The following is an 18,840-nucleotide window of genomic DNA, read 5'->3' as shown; positions in this document are numbered from 1 at the left end:
CGTGCCCAGACGCCACGTGATGATCGGGTGTGATAAGCTCTACGTCCATCTACAACGGGTGCAAGCCAGTTTTTGCACACGCAGAATACTCAGGTTAAACTTGACGAGCCTAGCATATGTAGATATGGCCTCGGAACACGGAGACCGAAAGGTCGAGTGTGAATCATATAGTAGATATGATCAACATAATGATGTTCACCATTGAAAACTACTCCATCTCACGTGATGATCGGTTATGGTTTAGTTGATTTGGATCACGTGATCACTTAGAGGATTAGAGGGATGTCTATCTAAGTGGGAGTTCTTAAGTAATATGATTAAATTGAACTTAAATTTATCATGAACTTAGTCCTGGTTGTATTTTGCAAACTATGTTATAGATCAATAGCTCGCGTTGTTGCTTCCCTATGTTTATTTTGATATGTTCCTAGAGAAAATTGTGTTGAAAGATGTTAGTAGCAATGATGCGGATTGGATCCGTGATCTGAGGTTTATCCTCATTGCTGCACAGAAGAATTATGTCCTTGATGCACCGCTAGGTGACGGACCTATTGCAGGAGCAGATGCAAACGTTATGAACGTTTGGCTAGCTCAATATGATGACTACTTAATAGTTTAGTGCACCATGCTTAATGGCTTAGAATCGGGACTTCAAAGACGTTTTGAACGTCATGGAGCATATGAGATGTTCCAGGAGTTGAAGTTAATATTTCAAGCAAATACCCGAGTTGAGAGATATGAAAGTCTCCAACAGGTTCTATAGCTAAAAGATGGAGGAGAATCGCTCAACTAGTGAGCATGTGCCCAGATTGTCTGAGTACAACAATCGCTTGAATCAAGTGGGAGTTAATCTTCCAGATAAGATAGTGATTGACAGAATTCTCTAGTCACCATCACCAAGTTAGTAGAACTTCGTGATGAACTATGATATGCAAGGGATAACGGAAACGATTCCCAAGCTCTTCGTAATGCGGAAATTGACGAAGGTAGAAATCGAGAAAAACATCAAGTGTTGATGGTAGACAAGACCACTAGTTTCAAGAAAAGGGCAGAGGGAAGAAGGGGAACTTCAAGAAGAACAACAAGCAAGTTGTTGCTCAAGTGAAGAAGCCCAAGTCTGGTCCTAAGCCTGAGACTAAGTGTTTCTACTGCAAAGGGACTGGTCACTGGAAGTGGAACTACCCCTAGTGATTGGCAGAAAAGAAGGATGGCAAAGTGAACATAAGTATATTTGATATACATGTTATTGATGTGTACTTTACTAGTGTTTATAGCAACCCCTCAGTATTTGATACTAGTTTAGTTGCTAAGATTAGTAACTCGAAACGGGAGTTGCAGAATAAACAGAGACTAGTTAAGGGTGAAGTGACGATGTGTGTTGGAAGTGGTTCCAAGATTGATATGATCATCATCGCACACTCCCTATACTTTCGGGATTAGTGTTGAACCTGAATAAGTGTTATTTGGTGTTTGTGTTAAGCATGAATATGATTTGATCATGTTTATTGTAATACGGTTATTCATTTAAGTAAGAGAATAAATTGTTGTTCTGTTTACATGAATAAAACCTTATATGGTTACACACCCAATGAAAATAGTTCGTTGGATCTCGATCGTAGTGATACACATAATCATAATATTGAAACCAAAAGATGCAAAGTTAATAATAATAGTGCAACTTATTTGTAGCACTGCCGTTTAGGTCATATTGGTGTAAAGCGCATGAAGAAACTCCATGCTGATGGGATTTTTGAATCACTTGATTATGAATCACTTGATGCTTGTGAACCATGCCTCATGGTTAAGATGACTAAGACTCCGTTCTCCGGAGCGAGCAACTGACTTATTGGAAATAATACATACTGATGTATGCAGTCCGATGAGTGTTAAGGCTCACGGCAAGTATCGTTATTTTCTGAACTTCACAGATAATTTGAGCAGATATGGGTATATCTACTTGATGAAACATAAGTCTGAAACATTTGAAAAGTTCAAAGAATTTCAGAGTGAAGTGGAAAATCATCGTGACAAGAAAATAAAGTTTCTACGATCTGATCGCGGAGACAAATATTTGAGTTACGAGTTTGGTCTTCAATTAAAACAATGTGGAATAGTTTCACAAACTCATGCCACATGGAACACCACAGCATAATGGTGTGTCTGAATTTCATAACCGTACTTTATTGGATATAGTGCAATCTATGATGTCTCTTACCGATCTACCACTATCATTTTGGGGTTATGCATTAGAGACAGCTGCATTCACGTTAAATAGGGCACCATCTAAGTCCGTTGAGACGACACAATCTGAACTGTGGTTTGACAAGAAACCAAAGTTGTCGTTTCTTAAAGATTGGGACTGCGATGCTTATGTGAAAAAGTTTCAACATGATAAGCTCGAACCCAAATCGGAGAAGTAAATCTTCATAGGATATCCAAAGGAAACTATTGGATACACCTTCTATCACAGATCCGAAGGCATGCCTTTTGTTGCTAAATTCGGAAACTTTCTAGAGAAGGAGTTTCTCTCGAAAGAAGTGAGTGGGAGGAAAGTAGAACTTGACGAGGTAACTGTACCTGCTCCCTTACTGGAAAGTAGTACATCACAGAAAACTGTTTCAGTGACACCTACACCAGTTAGTGAGGAAGCTAATGATAATGATCATGAAACTTCAGATCAAGATACTACTGAACCTCGTAGATCAACCAGAGTAAGATCCGCGCCAGAGTGGTACGGTAATCCTGTTCTAGAAGTCATGCTACTAGATCATGATGAACCTACGAACTATGAAGAAGCGATGGTGAGCCCAGATTCCGCAAAGTGGCTTGAAGCCATGAAATCTGAGATGGGATCCATGTATAAGAACAAAGTATGGACTTTGGTTGACTTGCCCGATGATCGGCAAGCAATTGAGAATAAATGGATCTTCAAGAAGAAGACTGACGTTGATGGTAATGTTACTATCTACAAGGCTCGACTTGTCGCAAAAGGTTTTCGGCAAGTTCAAGGGATTGACTACGATGAGACCTTCTCACCCGTAGCGATGCTTAAGTCCGTCCGAATCATGTTACCGATTGCCGCATTTTGTGTTTATGAAATTTGGCAGATGGATGTCAAAACTGCATTCCTGAATGGATTTCTGGAAGAAGAGTTGTATATGATGCAACCGGAAGGTTTTGTCGATCCAAAGGGAGCTAACAAAGTGTGCAAGCTCCAGCGATCCATTTATGGACTGGTGCAAGCCTCTCGGAGTTGGAATAAACGCTTTGATAGTGTGATCAAAGCATTTGGTTTTATACAGACTTTTGGAGAAGCCTGTATTTACAAGAAAGTGAGTGGGAGCTCTGTAGCATTTCCGATATTATATGTGGATGACATATTACTAATTGGAAATGATATAGAATTTTTGGATAGCATAAAGGGATACTTGAATAAAAGTTTTTCAATGAAAGACCTCGGTGAAGCTGCTTACATATTAGGCATTAAGATCTATAGAGATAGATCAAGACGCTTAATTGGACTTTCACAAAGCACATACATTGACAAAGTTTTGAAGTAGTTCAAAATGGAATAGTCAAAGAAGGAGTTCTTGCCTGTGTTGCAAGGTGTGAAGTTGAGTAGGACTCAAAACCCGACCACGGCAGAAGATAGAGAGAGAATGAAAGTCATTCCCTATGCCCCGGTCATAGGTTCTATAAAGTATGCCATGTTGTGTACCAGATCTATTGTATACCCTACACTGATTTTGGCAAGGGAAGTACAATAGTGATCTAGAAGTAGATCACTGGACAGCGGTCAAAATTATCCTTAGTGGAATAAGGATATGTTTCTCGATTATAGAGGTGACAAAAAGGTTCGCCGTAAAGGGTTACGTCGATGCAAGTTTTGACACTGATCTGGATGACTCTAAATCTCAATCTAGATACATATTGAAAGTGGGAGCAATTAGTTAGAGTAGCTCCATGCAGAGCATTGTTGACATAGAAATTTGCAAAATACTTACGGATCTGAATATGACAGACCCGTAGACTAAAATTATCTCACAAGCAAAACATGATCACACCTTAGTACCCTTTGGGTGTTGATCACATATCGATGTGAACTATGGGTGTTAATCACATGGTGATGTGAACTATTGATGTTAAATCACATCATGATGTGAACTAGATTATTGACTCTAGTGCAAGTGGGAGACTGAAGGAAATATGCCCTAGAGGCAATAATAAAGTTATTATTTATTTCCTTATAATCATGATAAATGTTTATTATTCATGCTAGAATTGTATTAACCGGAAACATAATACATGTGTGAATACATAGACAAACAAAGTGTCACTAGTATGCCTCTACTTGACTAGCTCGTTAATCAAAGATGGTTATGTTTCCTAACCATGAACAATGAGTTGTTATTTGATTAACGGGATCACATCATTAAGAGAATGATCTGATTGACATGACCCATTCCATTAGCTTAGCACCCGATCGTTTAGTATGTTGCTATTGCTTTCTTCATGACTTATACATGTTCCTATAACTATGAGATTATGCAACTCCCGTTTACCGGAGGAACACTTTGGGTACTACCAAACGTCACAACATAACTGGGTGATTATAAAGGAGTACTACAGGTGTCTCCAAAGGTACATGTTGGGTTGGCGTATTTCGAGATTAGGTTTTGTCACTTCGATTGTCGGAGAGGTAACTCTGGGCCCTCTCGGTAATACACATCACATAAGCCTTGCAAGCATTACAACTAATATGTTAGTTGTGAGATGATGTATTATGGAACGAGTAAAGAGACTTGCCGGTAACGAGATTGAACTAGGTATTGGATACCGACGATTGAATCTCGGGCAAGTAACATACCGATGACAAAGGGAACAACGTATGTTGTTATGCGGTTTGACCGATAAAGATCTTCGTAGAATATGTAGGAGCCAATATGGGCATCCAGGTCCCGCTATTGGTTATTGACCGGAGACGTGTCTCGGTCATGTCTACATTGTTCTCGAACCCGTAGGGTCCGCACGCTTAAGGTTACGATGATAGTTACATTATGAGTTTATGCATTTTGATGAACCGAAGGTTGTTCGGAGTCCCGGATGTGATCACGGACATGACGAGGAGTCTCGAAATGGTCGAGACGTAAAGATTGATATATTGGAAGCCTATGTTTGGATATCGGAAGTGTTCCGGGTGAAATCGGGATTTTACCGGGTTACCGGGAGGTTATCGGAACCCCCCCGGGAGCCATATGGGCCTTCATGGGCCTTAGTGGAAAGGTGAAAGGGCTGCCCATAAGGGTTGCGCACCTCCCCCCTTCCCCTAGTCCTATTAGGACTAGGAGAGGTGGCCGGCCACCCCTCTCCCTCTTTCCCCCCTTGGGGAATCCTAGTTGGAATAGGATTGGGGGGGAGTCCTACTCCCGGAAGGAGTAGGACTCCTCCTGCGCCCTCTCTCTGGCCGGCGCCCCCCTACCCCCTTGGCTCCTTTATATACTGAGGTAGAGGCACCCTAGAACAAACAAGTTGATCCATGTGATCTATTCCTTAGCCGTGTGCGGTGCCCCCTGCCACCATATACCTCGATAATACTGTAGCGGAGTTTAGGCGAAGCCCTGCTGCTGTAGTTCATCAAGATCGTTACCACACCGTCGTGCTGACGGAACTCTTCCCCGACACTTTGCTGGATCGGAGTCCGGGGATCGTCATCGAGCTGAACGTGTGCTCGAACTCGGAGGTGCCGTAGTTTCGGTGCTTGATCGGTTGGATCGTGAAGACGTACGACTACTTCCTCTACGTCGTGTCATCGCTTCCGCAGTCGGTCTGCGTTGGGTACGTAGACAACACTCTCCCCCTCGTTGCTATGCATCACATGATCTTGCGTGTGCGTAGGAAATTTTTTGAAATTACTACGAAACCCAACACTAGCAACCCGGAGAGTCAGCCCACAAACTCTGGACTCGGTTCATAATTAAAAAGAACCAAATCGACGAATGTCCGAATACTGAAGCCCTAGCGGCCTTTAAACATAGCGTCCGCGACGAATGGCTCGCCCGACACCTCGGCCAAGAAAAGCCGAAGTCTATGGCAGCTCTTACCGCACTCATCACCCACTTTTTCACGGGAGAAGACAACTGGTTAGCTTGTAGAAGCAACAGTACCAGCGACCCCGGCACCTCCGAAGCCAGGGACGGCAACGGACAGCCGCGACGTAACAAGCACAAGTGTCAGAACAACAATGAAGAAACGGAAGACACAGCGGTCAACGCCGGATTCAGCGGCTCTAAACCCGGTCAACGGAAGAAGCCATTCAAAGGAAACAGGGACATCCCATCCAATTTGGACAAAATACTCGATCAGCCTTGCCAGATTCATGGTACCCCCGACAAACCTGCAAATCATTCCAACAGAAACTGTTGGGTCTTCAAACAGGTCGGTAAGTTAAATACCGAACATAAGGGGAAAGGCCCGCCAAGCAAGGACGATGATGAGCCCCGCCCACCGAACACAAGGGGGCAAAAGAAATTTCCCCCTGAGGTAAAAACAGTGAATATGATATACGTCACTCATATCCCCAAGAGGGAGCACAAGCGCGCGCTAAGGGACTTCTACGCTGTAGAGCCGGTCACCCCAAAATTCAATCCTTGGTCGACTTGTCCGATCACCTTTGATCGCAGGGACCACCCGACCAGTATCTGTCATGGAGGTTCGGCAGCCCTGGTCCTCGATCCAATCATTGATGGATTCCGTCTCACTCGAGTCCTCATGGACGGTGACAGTAGTCTTAACTTGATTTATCAAGACACTGTTCGTAAAATGGGTATTGACCCGTCAAGACACAGTTTCATTAACATTGGAAGTAGTCTTCGGCTCACCGGATAATTTCCGAAGCGAAGACTTGATCTTCGTCATTGTGCCCTTCCCCAGTGGTTATCATGCACTGCTCGCATGAACCGCCTTCGCCTGCTTCAATGTAGTCCCACACTATGCTTACTTAAAGCTCAAGATTCCTGGACCGCGTGGTTTTATAATAGTCAATGGAAATATGGAGCGCTCCCTCCATACTGAGGAGCATACCGCGGCCCTCGCAGCCAAGGTACAGAGCGGCCTTATCAAGCCTAACACTTAATCGGCCATCAAGCCCTCGAACATTGTTAAACGAGTCCATCCTACTCTGTAGAATGAGAGCTTGGTAAATCCAGAGCTGGACTAGCAGTCCTGCCTCCGTCAATAGCCCCATCTAACCGCGGCATATGTACCACGTGTGCATAACTACGCACTTAAAATACCTTGGGCAACGACGGAGGCACATTGTGGACGAGGTTCATAGTGCAGCTCGACCCTATTTGGGCCTTAACCTTTTTCCCCTTCCTTTTTTCTCTCTCATATTACAGGTTCATTAAAACCTAATCACTTTACGGTCGCATAAGGACTCTTTCCCATGCCTCTTTTATATAAACGATCGTCGATTGTTCCTCTCAAGGGATTTTGCACCAAGGCGAAAGCGGCGCAGACGTGTGGCAGGGTGTCCATGGGATCTTCGAGACTACCTTTTCGTTTTAGGCCCTGTATATAGCTTTACCTTATTTACAAATTCTCGGCATGTAAAATAGCCTTGATGTTCATGGCTTTATCTGTAATAGCACGTTTTGACGTATCAATTAGATTATAACGGGGACAGTTGTTTTGCCAAACCTTTGTTTGGTACTGGTTTGTCCCATAACATGTCTTCCCTCTTGCTTCAAATTGCCATATGTACTTCGGTCCGGCCTAAATGCCCGGGGCTCTATTCGGCCACATATATATTCCAACGTCCGTACACTTCTAGAGTATACTTCGGCGTCCCGAATATTGCATTATATGCATCAGCTCTGAATCATGTCTTTGGTCAATAGTTGGGTTGCCCGGCTCCTGTGATTACTACCTTACGTTCTGCTTGTTCGACTAGGGTAGTAAAGGGAGAACTACTGCAATTGTGTTTCTGGTTCGTCCGGTCAAACACCTCAATAGAGATAGCCGAAAACTGACTGTCATGGTATGGCGAGAGCTGGTCGGCGATTCGATGACTTGCTATAAATCTTTCGTGATTTACTCTGTATTATACGAAGGACTGGTCTTCTCCCAGTCATGCCTCTAAGACATCCTAGTTCGGATGGCCGCATACGCACAAGGGCCTATTACCTAGCTCCACCATCAAACTCCTATGGCCAAGTGAAAGTGATAAAACCGCATAGTCTGATTGCCTAGTTCACTGCGTAGACACCTCCTTTATGGACCAAGACATTGGGTCAAGTGTGATCGCGCGCTATTCCGAACACCCCCATAGCATCTACGTGGGGACTGAAGCCGACGACTAGCAAACTCTCAGAATTAAAAGACGGCAGCACAGGAGGAAAATAATTTCAGATAAAAGCATACATAGGGATGAAAACAGAGCGGAAACGGACGAAATTGAGTGCTGCCATATTTGTTTTCATATATTTTTGTAGAAGCGGAAACGAATACAGAAACCCCAGAAATGAATACGGAAACAGATACTACTGAAAACGGACACAGAGAAAAAACAAAGTGGACACGGAAACATAAGTTGGCCTTGAATGAAACCTGAAAAATCCTTGAACCTTAGAGAAATAGAGACAAAACATAAACCATTTAATGAATTGTTAACATGGCTACAAAATAATATCATTATGTTAGCAACTTAGTGTAATATTGTAGTAGTACTCGACAATTGCGTATAGGGTCAAGCTTAGTACATGTGTGGTAGTAGAAGTTGGACTCAAATGATCCATTCTACTCATTGTATAGTTGTGTGTTGTTTAGTGGTTGGACTACAAAGAATCCATAGGTCTATAGTAAAAACAGAATTCCATATTCATGGAAACGAAAAGTTTCGTTCCACGCCTGTTCCACCGGAAAACACTGTTCCTTTTTTGTTTCCATTTCTGCATAAAAAATTCCACTTGCACTTCAGTTTTGCAAATTTCCGTTTCCGTTTTCATATTACCTCTCTGTTTCCATTTTTCCTCCAAAAAATGGAAAGTTTCTGCTACCTCTTGAGCACTACGTTGGATTTCCCCGAAGAGGAGAGGATGATGCAGCAAAGTAGCGTAAGTATTTCCCTCAGTTTTTGAGAACCAAGGTATCAATCCAGTAGGAGGCTACACGCAAGTCCCTTGTACCTACACAAAACAATAGCTCAATGCAACCAACGCGATTAGGGGTTGTCAATCCCTTCACGGTCACTTACGGGAGTGAGATCTGATAGAGATGATAGATAATATTTTTGGTATTTTTAATATAGAGATGCAAAGTGAAAAGTAAAAGGCAAAGAAAAAATAAAGTGATGGAGATTAATATGATGAGAATAGACCTGGGGGCCATAGGTTTCACTAGTGGCTTCTCTCAAGAGCATAAGTATTCTATGGTGGGTGAAAAAATTACTGTTGAGCAATTGACAGAATTGAGTTACCATCCGCCTTAGACGCACAGTTCGAGACCCCCTACCCGAGATCCGCCGGTTTTGACACCGACAGTCGGTATCATCCAAACAGTGTGTGCATGCGTGGTATCCCTTGTTTGTCTGTCCTGAAAGGTTATTAAGAGCCGGCCAATCATCGATGGTCACGAACAGCAATGCCTTTAGATCAAATTCTTCCCCCATGTGCTCATCCCATGCACGTACACCTTTTCCATTCCATATCTATAAGAGTTCTTCAACTAATGGCCTTAGGTACACATCAATGTCGTTGCCGGGTTGCTTAGGGCCTTGGATGAGCACTGGCATCATAATGAACTTCCGCTTCATGCACAACCAAGGAGGAAGGTTATACATACATGGAGTCACAGGCCAGGTGCTATCGTTGCTGCTCTGCTCCCCAAAAGGATTAATGCCATCTGCGCTTAGACCAAACCATACGTTCCTTGCGTCACCTGCAAAGTCCTCCCTGTACTTTCTCTCGATTTTTCTCCATTTTGACCCATCAGCGGGTACTCTCAACTTCCCGTCTTTCTTACGGTCTTCTCTGTGCCATCTCGTCACCTTGGTATGCTCTTTGTTTTGGAACAAACGTTTCAACTGTGGTATTATAGGAGCATACCACATCACCTTGGCAGGAATCTTCTTCCTGGGGCGCTCGCCCTCGACATCACCAGGGTCATCGCGGCTGATCTTATAGTGCAATGCACCACATACCGGGCACGCGTTCAAATCCGCGTACTTACCGCGGTAGAGGATGCAGTCATTAGGGCTTGCATGTATCTTCTGCACCTCTAACCCTAGAGGGCAGACAAAACCTTCTTTGCTTCATATGTACTTTCGGGCAATTCGTTGTCCTTTGGAAGCATCTTCTTTAACATTACCAGCAACTTTCCAAATCCCTTGTCAGATACACCATTCTCTGCCTTCCATTGCGGCAATTCCAATGTGGTGCCCAGCTTTTTCTTGTCAGCGTCGTAATTCGGGTACAACAATTTCTTGTGATTCTCTAACATGCGCTGCAACTTCTTCTTCTGTTTTTCACTTGTGCGGTTTCTCTCTGCATCGGCAATGGCCCAACCTAAACCATTAGCTGGCTCATCTGATGCCTCTTCTTCAGCTTCTTCCCGCATTGCCGGCTCAGATTCTTCCCCCATTGTCAGCTTAGCTTCTTTCCCTATTGTTTTGTCATCGTATTCAGGGAACCCATGGCCAGGATAGCTATCTCGTCCTTACTTCAGTGTCTTCCATCATAACCCCTCTTTCTTCGTGCTTGGTCCAAACATTATAGTGGGGCATGAAACCGAACTCAAACAGGTGGACGTGAATGGTTCTTGAGTTAGAGTAATTGTGATCATTCTTACAGCCAGCACATGGACAAGGCATAAAACCATCCGACCGCTTGTTTGCCTTAGCCGCAATCAGAAAAGTATGCACTCCATCAACGAACTAGGGAGAGCATCAGTCATCGTACATCCATTGCCGGCTCATCTTCATTACATAGCACCGAATAGACCAAATTAATACAAGTTCATACAACACTTATTCTCATAAAACAAACATATAAATAACTCTCTAGCTAAAGCATTTAAATGCAACAACAAATACGATCAAGATCGCAACTAAGGTAAGAATTGATCCAACAGCATAATAATACCAAGCCTCACTATCAATGGCATATTTTCTAATCTTTAAGCGCATTTTCTCCATCTTGATCTTGTGATCATCGACGACATCGGCAACATGCAACTCCAATTCCATCTTCTCCCCCTCAATTCTTTTCAATTTTTTCTTTCAAATACTCGTTTTCTCTTTCAACTAAATTTAACCTTCGACAACAGGGTCAGTTGGAATTTCCGGTTCACATACATCCTAGATAAAAATATCTATATCAACTTGATGGGCATAATTTGTCATAAACACGAAATGCAACAAATAGTTATAAAATAAAATATACCACATCCGAATCATAACCCGGACGAGGGCCGACGGGGACGGATATCAAAACCATGGCACTATGAATAACAAACAACGTACGGGTAAGATAATTATACAAGTAACTATATATATAAATCACACAAACATGATTTTTTTATATAAAAAGATAAGAACAAGAGGCTCACCACAAGGACGTGGTGCCGGCGACGGGACGGTGCGGACGATTGACGGTGGTTAGGACGGAGACAGGAAGGCACTAAGTAAACCATACCTACATATGCAAACTAAGAGTTATTTTGAGCTCAAATTTCATATAAATGAAATAAACTACCACATATAATTCCTCCCAAATTACTGAAACCCACAAATTAATCACTATATAAAGCATTTCAAGAGCAAATCTAGCAATGGGAGATGAAAGGACAAAGTTGCTTACCTCTGTGATCACTTGAATGGATGGAGGCCTTCAAATCTTGACAAAATTTAGGCAAAATGTGTTATGAGCTCGAGGAAGAGGGGAAGAACAGAGAGGAGAGGGGAAATGGGAAAAACAGAGCGAGCTCGATCGCGGGAGGACGAAGGGTTTATATAGGACGACCTTTAGTACCAGTTCGTGGCATGAACCGGTACTAAAGGTGTTGGAGGGACCCCATACTGACAACATCCTGCCACCACTCTTTTTAGCACCGGTTTGTGGCATGAATCGGTGCTAAAGGTTCGCAACGAACCGATACTAATGAGAGCGGCCCACCTAGCCGTTGGAACCGGCACTCATTGTCACATTAGTGTCGGCTCAAATACAAACCGGGACTAATGAGCTGAACATTAGGCTCTTTTTCTACTAGTGTAGAATTTAAAAACCAGGTATCTCAACGTTTTGCCGACAATCAACAGTGCCCTGGTGTTTGAAATTTATTCTCATTTCTTACATGGGACATAAGCATGCACCCAAGGACACAAATTTGATTTTTCAACCAATTTATATGCACTGAAGCATGTGCATGTATTTCAAATTTGAATTATGCACATAAAATGCCTAGAAAACCCAGTTAATGTATAAAAATGCCCAAACGAACCCCACAAAATTCTAAAACTTAACGCAACACTCATGTTGTTCTATGTTGGCACTAGAATTTTTTTGAAATCAATAAGAGGCAACAGATATCATTTCGTACCCAAAGGTGGCACGCTCTGTAGCGAAACCATCAGGCTTGTTGTGAGAAGCTCTGGTTTGTGAGAAGTTTATACCCAAACATGCCCGAAATGGGACAATTTTTTTATCACGGCATTGCGGGTGCCATTCCATGATAGCAGGCCAAGTTTCATGAATTTCAGACGAGTTTTGGATTTACTAGAATTTAAAAGCCAGGTATCTCAACGTTTTGCCGGCAATCAACAGTGCCCTGGTGTTTGAAATTCTTTCTCATTTCTTGTATGGGACCTAAGCATGCATCCAAGGACATCGATGGTGGTGGATCTATCGTTCTTTCTCGTCCTCGTCGATGCGATGCGGCAGATCTGAGTCCAAGGTAGCACGGGGACGTCCCTCGATCGACGTGCCACAGCGACATGTGCCTTGCTGCTTGCAGCAGGCCTGTTCATCGACTCACAAAGCCTCGTTGGCGATGGTGCTTCTTTGGATCTCGCAATGGTGGAGGCTTGACGTCTCTTCTGGCGTTGCTGGATTTGGGCGGCGGCCGCCGGCTTCAGCGTGTGCAGGAAAACCTAGGAATAGTTCTGAATTTTTTTGTCTTTTAGGATTTTATCTGCAATCTTTCCAGGACAGTCGTGTTTTTCTGGTCAGTCTTTCAGTTTCCACGTGTGTTAGGCTATGTAACCTGGTTTTCTATCAGTGAAATGAATTACGTGGTTGCTCTCAAGAAAAAATCCTCCACCATCGCCGCTGCCCCAGCATCAGCGGGCCATGAGACCTTGCCGCGATTGGGGGTGTTGGCTGCGCAAAAAAACAAGACGTGGGCATTGTGCGCTAAAAATCTGGAGGGCGTCATGCGTTGGGCTAGGCCCATATCTCCGCGAGGCATTTCCTAGGGGGCCCTGCCATTCACCCGTGCCCTAGCCATTCACCCGTGCCGCCGCCAATGGCTCCAACGCGCCCATGCCCAGCCCTCCCCGACGAGATCATCCAGGATGAGATCTTGGCGCGGCTCCCGGCCAAGTCGGCGCTCCGGTGCCGCTGCCTCTCCCGCGCCTGGGCCGCTGCGCTCTCCTCGGACGACTTCGCCGACAGCCACCACTCCATCCATGGCGGGCGCCCCAAGATCCTGCGCCTGCAGGATTACCCCTACGACCACGACCAAGAGGCGAAGCTGCACGGCGTGGGCCGCGACGGCCGCGCGTCGCCGACCATCGGCATCCCCATCGCCATCACGACCGGCTGCTTCCCGCGCTTCATCACGGCGTCCTGGGATCCTCCCCCGCCCGCGGAATCATGCCCCACGCACCCCTGCCTCGTCACGGTGCAGTGCCGCGGCCTCGTCCTCCTCGAGCTGATCCCCACGGGGATCCACGTCCTGTGCAACCCGTCCACTGGCCAGAAGAGGGCCCTCCCGGAGGGCCGGACCACGGGCTGCCGGCGCCCCGGAGACGAGGCTCACAGGTACGCCAGCCTAGGGCTCGGCTACGACGAGCGCGTCAGGAGGCACAAGGTCGTGCGTGTCTACTACCACGGCGAACTCGACGGCGGGGGCCGCCCCATGTCCGTCGGGTGCGAGGTCTACGTCGTAAACGGCGCCGCCGAGTCGTGGCGTACGGTTCGTTCCAGGCCTGTGGATTGTTGGTTGGAACCCTACACACCAAGCGCCTTCGCGCAAGGGCACGTGTACTGGTTAGCCCACCGCAAACACGAGTCACCCCGCACGCTTGAAGAGATGATCATCGTTTCATTCTCCGTCTCTGACGAGACCTTTGCGACTGTGCCGGCGCCACCGTCAGGCATGGACAGTGAGGCTCTGAATAAGCGGTTTTGTCTGGCGGAGCTCGCCGGGAATCTATGTTTTTTTCCCGGGGAACGATATCACGGCCATTATCATCGGTACGATGTTTGGATACTACGTGGATGTGGGTCAAGCGCCGTGTGGGATCTATACTGTCGAATCGACGAATGCACTGCGTCACCAGAGGTCAATTGTTTCATGAGAGGTCGATACAACCACGTCAAGGTCATCCCACTAGCCATTATCGACAATGGTCGCCACATCCTCCTGACACAAGACGACTGCCCAGAAGATATATGGGTATATGTCCCATCCACCGGGGACATTGAGATGCTACTCGACTTGAAGAGCGGGGACACCGACAATGTGAAGAATATATTCTTGCAGATTGCAGTGTATGAGGAAAGCGTCGCCTGTCTCGGAAGACAGCCGTGCAGGGACATCATCTTGACCTCCTCACCATCTACGCAGGCCTTATCGCTGGTGCTACGGTTGTTGCCGAAGCGCACGCTTGGAATGCTTATGTGTGTTTGCCGAAGCTGGCGCACCTTGGTCGCCGCGGACATCTACCATGCTAGACCGCCCCTCGAAATTAGGGGGGTTTAGAAGAATGCATCTCGTAGAAGGGCATTTATTTTAGATGATTACTGACTGCCTCTTAAAAAAAATTTGGGTTTATTAATTCTCAGTCGACTAATAAGTGAGTATAATCGATCTCATGTTGAGATCACATGCAATGTTTTTTTTTCTAAGCTCCAAAAACAACATTGTGATTTTTACCTTAGACGATTTCTTATAACACAGTGTTTTTTTAGACGTGTATGAGCAAATTTGTAGAATTTTTTGACGGTAAACTAAGCGCTAGCCATTCCTTTTTTTCTGTGACACTTGATTCACATGCTTAAAAAAGTTACAAGTTTAGTGTAACAAAGAAAATGCAGAAATGGAATGTAATTTGCTCTTGAAAGCTATAGTTTCGTAACTATAGTCCTCTCAGCTCTTGAAAATACTGCTGCATATATATATGGGGGCAGTAGGGGAAATTCTGTGTAGCAAAACGGGACTATGTATATAGTGTTGACAAGATGGCCCAATTACTTGTCAACTGTATGCCCTCTGAACATACGCCGGATCCTTAGCCGTAACTACTGGCCTGCTACTAGTAAGTTTAAACTAGATTAGTTAACTAATTAGCCTCTGTCTTCCATGAGATGAGTGCATCATCTCTCCTTCTCGTTCTGCAAAACACCAGAACAATGTTCGACTACACTAGTCAGGATGCAGATTGATCACCGGTAGATTAACAATCACAAGCAGTCCCCTTTAGAAAAAACGCACCGATCTTAATTGCCACAGCCAGGAAACTGCCGCGGCCACAGCCGGAGCGACGTGGATGGCCCCTCCTCCTCCACCTCCGGGAAGAAGCCCCCGAACAGCGTCGCCGGCTGCATCGGCGCCATGAGCTCCGCCACCACCGCCGACGCCTCCACGGCAGCACGTCGCCGCCCCTCCTCGCTCATCTGACAAACAGTGGAGACGCATGCAGAAGGTCAGGTCAGTATAGGAGCAATAGCAGGCAGGCACGCAGGACGCAGCGATGCAAATCACTCCTACCATACCATGTGGCGAAGGAAGCTGTTCTGGTCCTCTAAGATGTGCACCTACATGACACACCAACAGATGAACAGAGCAGGATCATTCACAGTTGCTTGTCTGCATCTTAAATCATTCCGGTTCCCCTACGATTACAGCTGCTTACCCTGTGGTATGATTCGTCCAGCTGCTGCTCCAACAGTTTATCCTGCACACAAAGAAGCCATGTGTGGCCAGTCACTCAGACACTGACAGTGAAATGTGGAGTGAATTTTGTACAATGCAGGGCGTGGTGTGTATGCGTACCTTCATCACACGGACTTTACCCAGTGCATACTCTACCTGCTGCTCCAGATCGCCGAGGTCCGTGGTTGCGGCGGGTGGCAGGTCGTCTCCGGTCTGCCTCCTCACGCTGGCCTCGAGGCGGTCACGCTCATGCCTCAACCTTGTGATTTCGGCCAACAGCTCCTGTCTGCAAGAATCACATAAACCAATCAGAATGCAATCATGCAGTTAACTCTCAGTGCACAAATTTATATGTATGTAGCTAGTACAGCAAGATGTGTTTGTTCGCTAACCTGATGGCGGTCATCATCATGATTTATCCCCTCGAACTTGCCTTTGGTGATGATCTGGTAGCGTTGCATCAGCTCGCTCCAGCTTAACAAATGAAAGTGAGTGAGCCGTCAGCACTATATTCCAGCACTATTGTACAGTGAATATATATTGACAAGATATCAAATTTATGCACATCATGTACATGTTTCAGTCACTGGGTGTTGTTGAGGTTATGCTACGATTATGCATGCACGTACTCCCTCCGATCCCACAATATAAGATGTTTTTGCAAGCTGTTTTTATATAACTTTAAAAGTCAGTGCTTGCATAAGAACCAACCAATCGGAGGCTAATTACTTACTTGTGACTGATCGACCACCAGTAAAATTTATTTTGGGCGTTTATGCTGAGGTGGGTACACTAGTATCTGAATCTGACCATGAATCCTAATCCGAAGATGCCCCACGATTGAAATCAGAGCTCATTTAAAAACGCATATCATCTGACTGACTAACTTGAGCATGAAAGTTGGTTCTCATCTTGTATTCCACACAAATCAATTGGGCACCGCAAGATCGGCTGCCACTTGCAAGGAATGTAGGTTCAGTAATTGGTAAGTTCATCAAAACATAGTGCAGAATTTCGCTTGTCCAGAACGAGTCACCGCACACAGTTATGCAGGAGGATGAAGTGAAAAGGGCAGGGAGGCACCTATAGCTAGCCAGGGCATTGCAGTTGCAGGATCAAATCGAAAATGGGCGTGACGTAATATCCAAAATCAGTGCACAACCGGAAGGAATCGAGATTGGGTGAAGAAGATGGAGAAAGGAGCGGGCGGGACCTGGTGTGGGGGCTGCAGTAGTCCATCTGCTTGCCGGCGCGGTCGAAGACGAGGACGCCGACGTCCGCCTCCCAGAGCGCGGCGAGCTCCTGCGCCTCCGTCAGCAGCCCGCCGCTGCGCTCGCCGAAGGTGGCCCGCCGCGAGACGTCGTCGTCGGCCATCCCGCGCCCCTTCTCTTCTGCTGGAACCGAGACAGAGCAAGAAGAGACTCGCATTCGCATTCGCATTCGCGGCAGAAGGAGAAGCATTGCAGCTGTACACAGGTTTGATTGATTGTTACCTCGTGGTTGATCGGACGCGGTTGCTTTCCTCTTCTTCTTGAGTTCTTGTTGGGGATTCTTCCAGGCCAAGTCTGAAACTGTAGTAATTCTGAAAGAAACAAGCGGCAGAGGACGCAGCGCAGCAGGGGGAGTGGAAGTGGAGCACCAAGGTGTCTAGGTAGGTAGCGGCTTCGTACTGAAGACCTGACACGCAGCGCAATTGCCGGGAAGCTTCGTCCGCGGCTACAGGAGTGGGGTGGGGTGGTAGCTTTGACCACTCCGCTCTGCTCCCATGCGGCAGCGCGCGAGCACCCTCAGCAGTCATGGTGTGCGTAGCGTACCAATGGCTGTATCGGCAGCGTATCCCGCCGGCGTGTGTGACTGTAGCAGCAGCAGCACTCTGGTGCTGTGCTGTGACCGACCGGAAAGCGAGCGGTGCGGAACAAAAGCGGCCTTCGCGGCGGCTTCGTGCGTTGCCGATCTCGGCGCCTCCTCCGGTCGCCGTGCCTCTTTTCCGGGCGGTGGAATATTGCCGTTTCCGGCCTAAGGATAAAGTCCGTGAACCGGCCAGGCCTTGACCGACACCGCGGCGACAGTTTGTTGGCGCTTCACCAGCGCACTACACCCACAGGGTATTGAACATATAAACCCTCCTAGACTCGTAGTCACGACCGCACCCTCCACGTCGCCTCATAAAATCGCTATGCCACCGTTTGTAAATTCTGCATCCTGCCGAGGGCATTTTATAGAGGTAAAAGCACCCTAGGTATCCTAACTTGCACAGAATGTAATGTTTTAGTCCTAAATTTGTCAAATGCAATTCCACCATACCCCAACTTGCAGTGGATGTGATGATTTAGTCTCCGGCCAATCATAGCTCGACAAGTGTCAGCCAGGTGGTTGGACTGGTCAGCGCCGTACTTTGCAAATAACACCCTCGAGTCTTCTATAATTAACACACCTCAACCCCGACGTCGCCCGCCGTCGCCCTAGGCAGCCAAGCTCCACCTCAACCCCGACGCACCGTCCCCGATATTGCACGCCCAACCGGTCGTCCAACTGCCCTCGGCCGCTCTTGTTGCCGCTGTCGCTGCGTTAGTCCGCTTCGTCCATCTAACTATCGCCATGCTCCTCTTGTAGACCTTCAGGCTCGCGCACCTGTAACCTTGCGCAGGCCTCGACCGTCTGCTGCCTTGTTATGGATTAGAAGTTCAG

General features: G+C 46.2%; 1 protein-coding gene across 1 annotated transcript; it reads right to left on the bottom strand.

The window, feature by feature from the left end:
- Positions 1 to 15,022: 15,022 nt before the first annotated feature.
- Positions 15,023 to 17,747, bottom strand: LOC123154575 (MADS-box transcription factor 29-like). Its single transcript, XM_044573267.1, has 7 exons — positions 17,366 to 17,747; positions 16,545 to 16,626; positions 16,273 to 16,434; positions 16,133 to 16,174; positions 15,993 to 16,034; positions 15,712 to 15,893; positions 15,023 to 15,611 (listed from the first exon to the last, which is right to left on the bottom strand). Exons 1-6 carry the CDS (start codon positions 17,611 to 17,613, stop codon positions 15,717 to 15,719), a joined length of 753 nt encoding a protein of 250 aa, XP_044429202.1. The 5' UTR covers positions 17,614 to 17,747; the 3' UTR covers positions 15,023 to 15,611; positions 15,712 to 15,716.
- Between the last annotated feature and the right edge of the window lie 1,093 nt (positions 17,748 to 18,840).

The sequence above is a fragment of the Triticum aestivum genome, chromosome 7A (genome assembly GCF_018294505.1).
Source record: "Triticum aestivum cultivar Chinese Spring chromosome 7A, IWGSC CS RefSeq v2.1, whole genome shotgun sequence".
Lineage (NCBI taxonomy): Eukaryota > Viridiplantae > Streptophyta > Magnoliopsida > Poales > Poaceae > Triticum > Triticum aestivum.
Note: the sequence above shows the minus strand (reverse complement) of the source record. Positions and strands in the feature narration are given on the sequence as shown.

Excerpts from the sequence above, each read along its gene's own strand:
- LOC123154575 (XM_044573267.1), bottom strand. The coding sequence starts at position 17,613 with ATGCTTCTCCTTCTGCCGCGAATGCGAATGCGAATGCGAGTCTCTTCT. Across the intron at positions 16,175-16,272 it reads GTAAAGTCCGTGTGATGAAG|GATAAACTGTTGGAGCAGCA; the intron begins GTACGCATACAC and ends CTTTGTGTGCAG. Across the intron at positions 15,894-15,992 it reads ACAGCTTCCTTCGCCACATG|ATGAGCGAGGAGGGGCGGCG; the intron begins GTATGGTAGGAG and ends ACTGTTTGTCAG.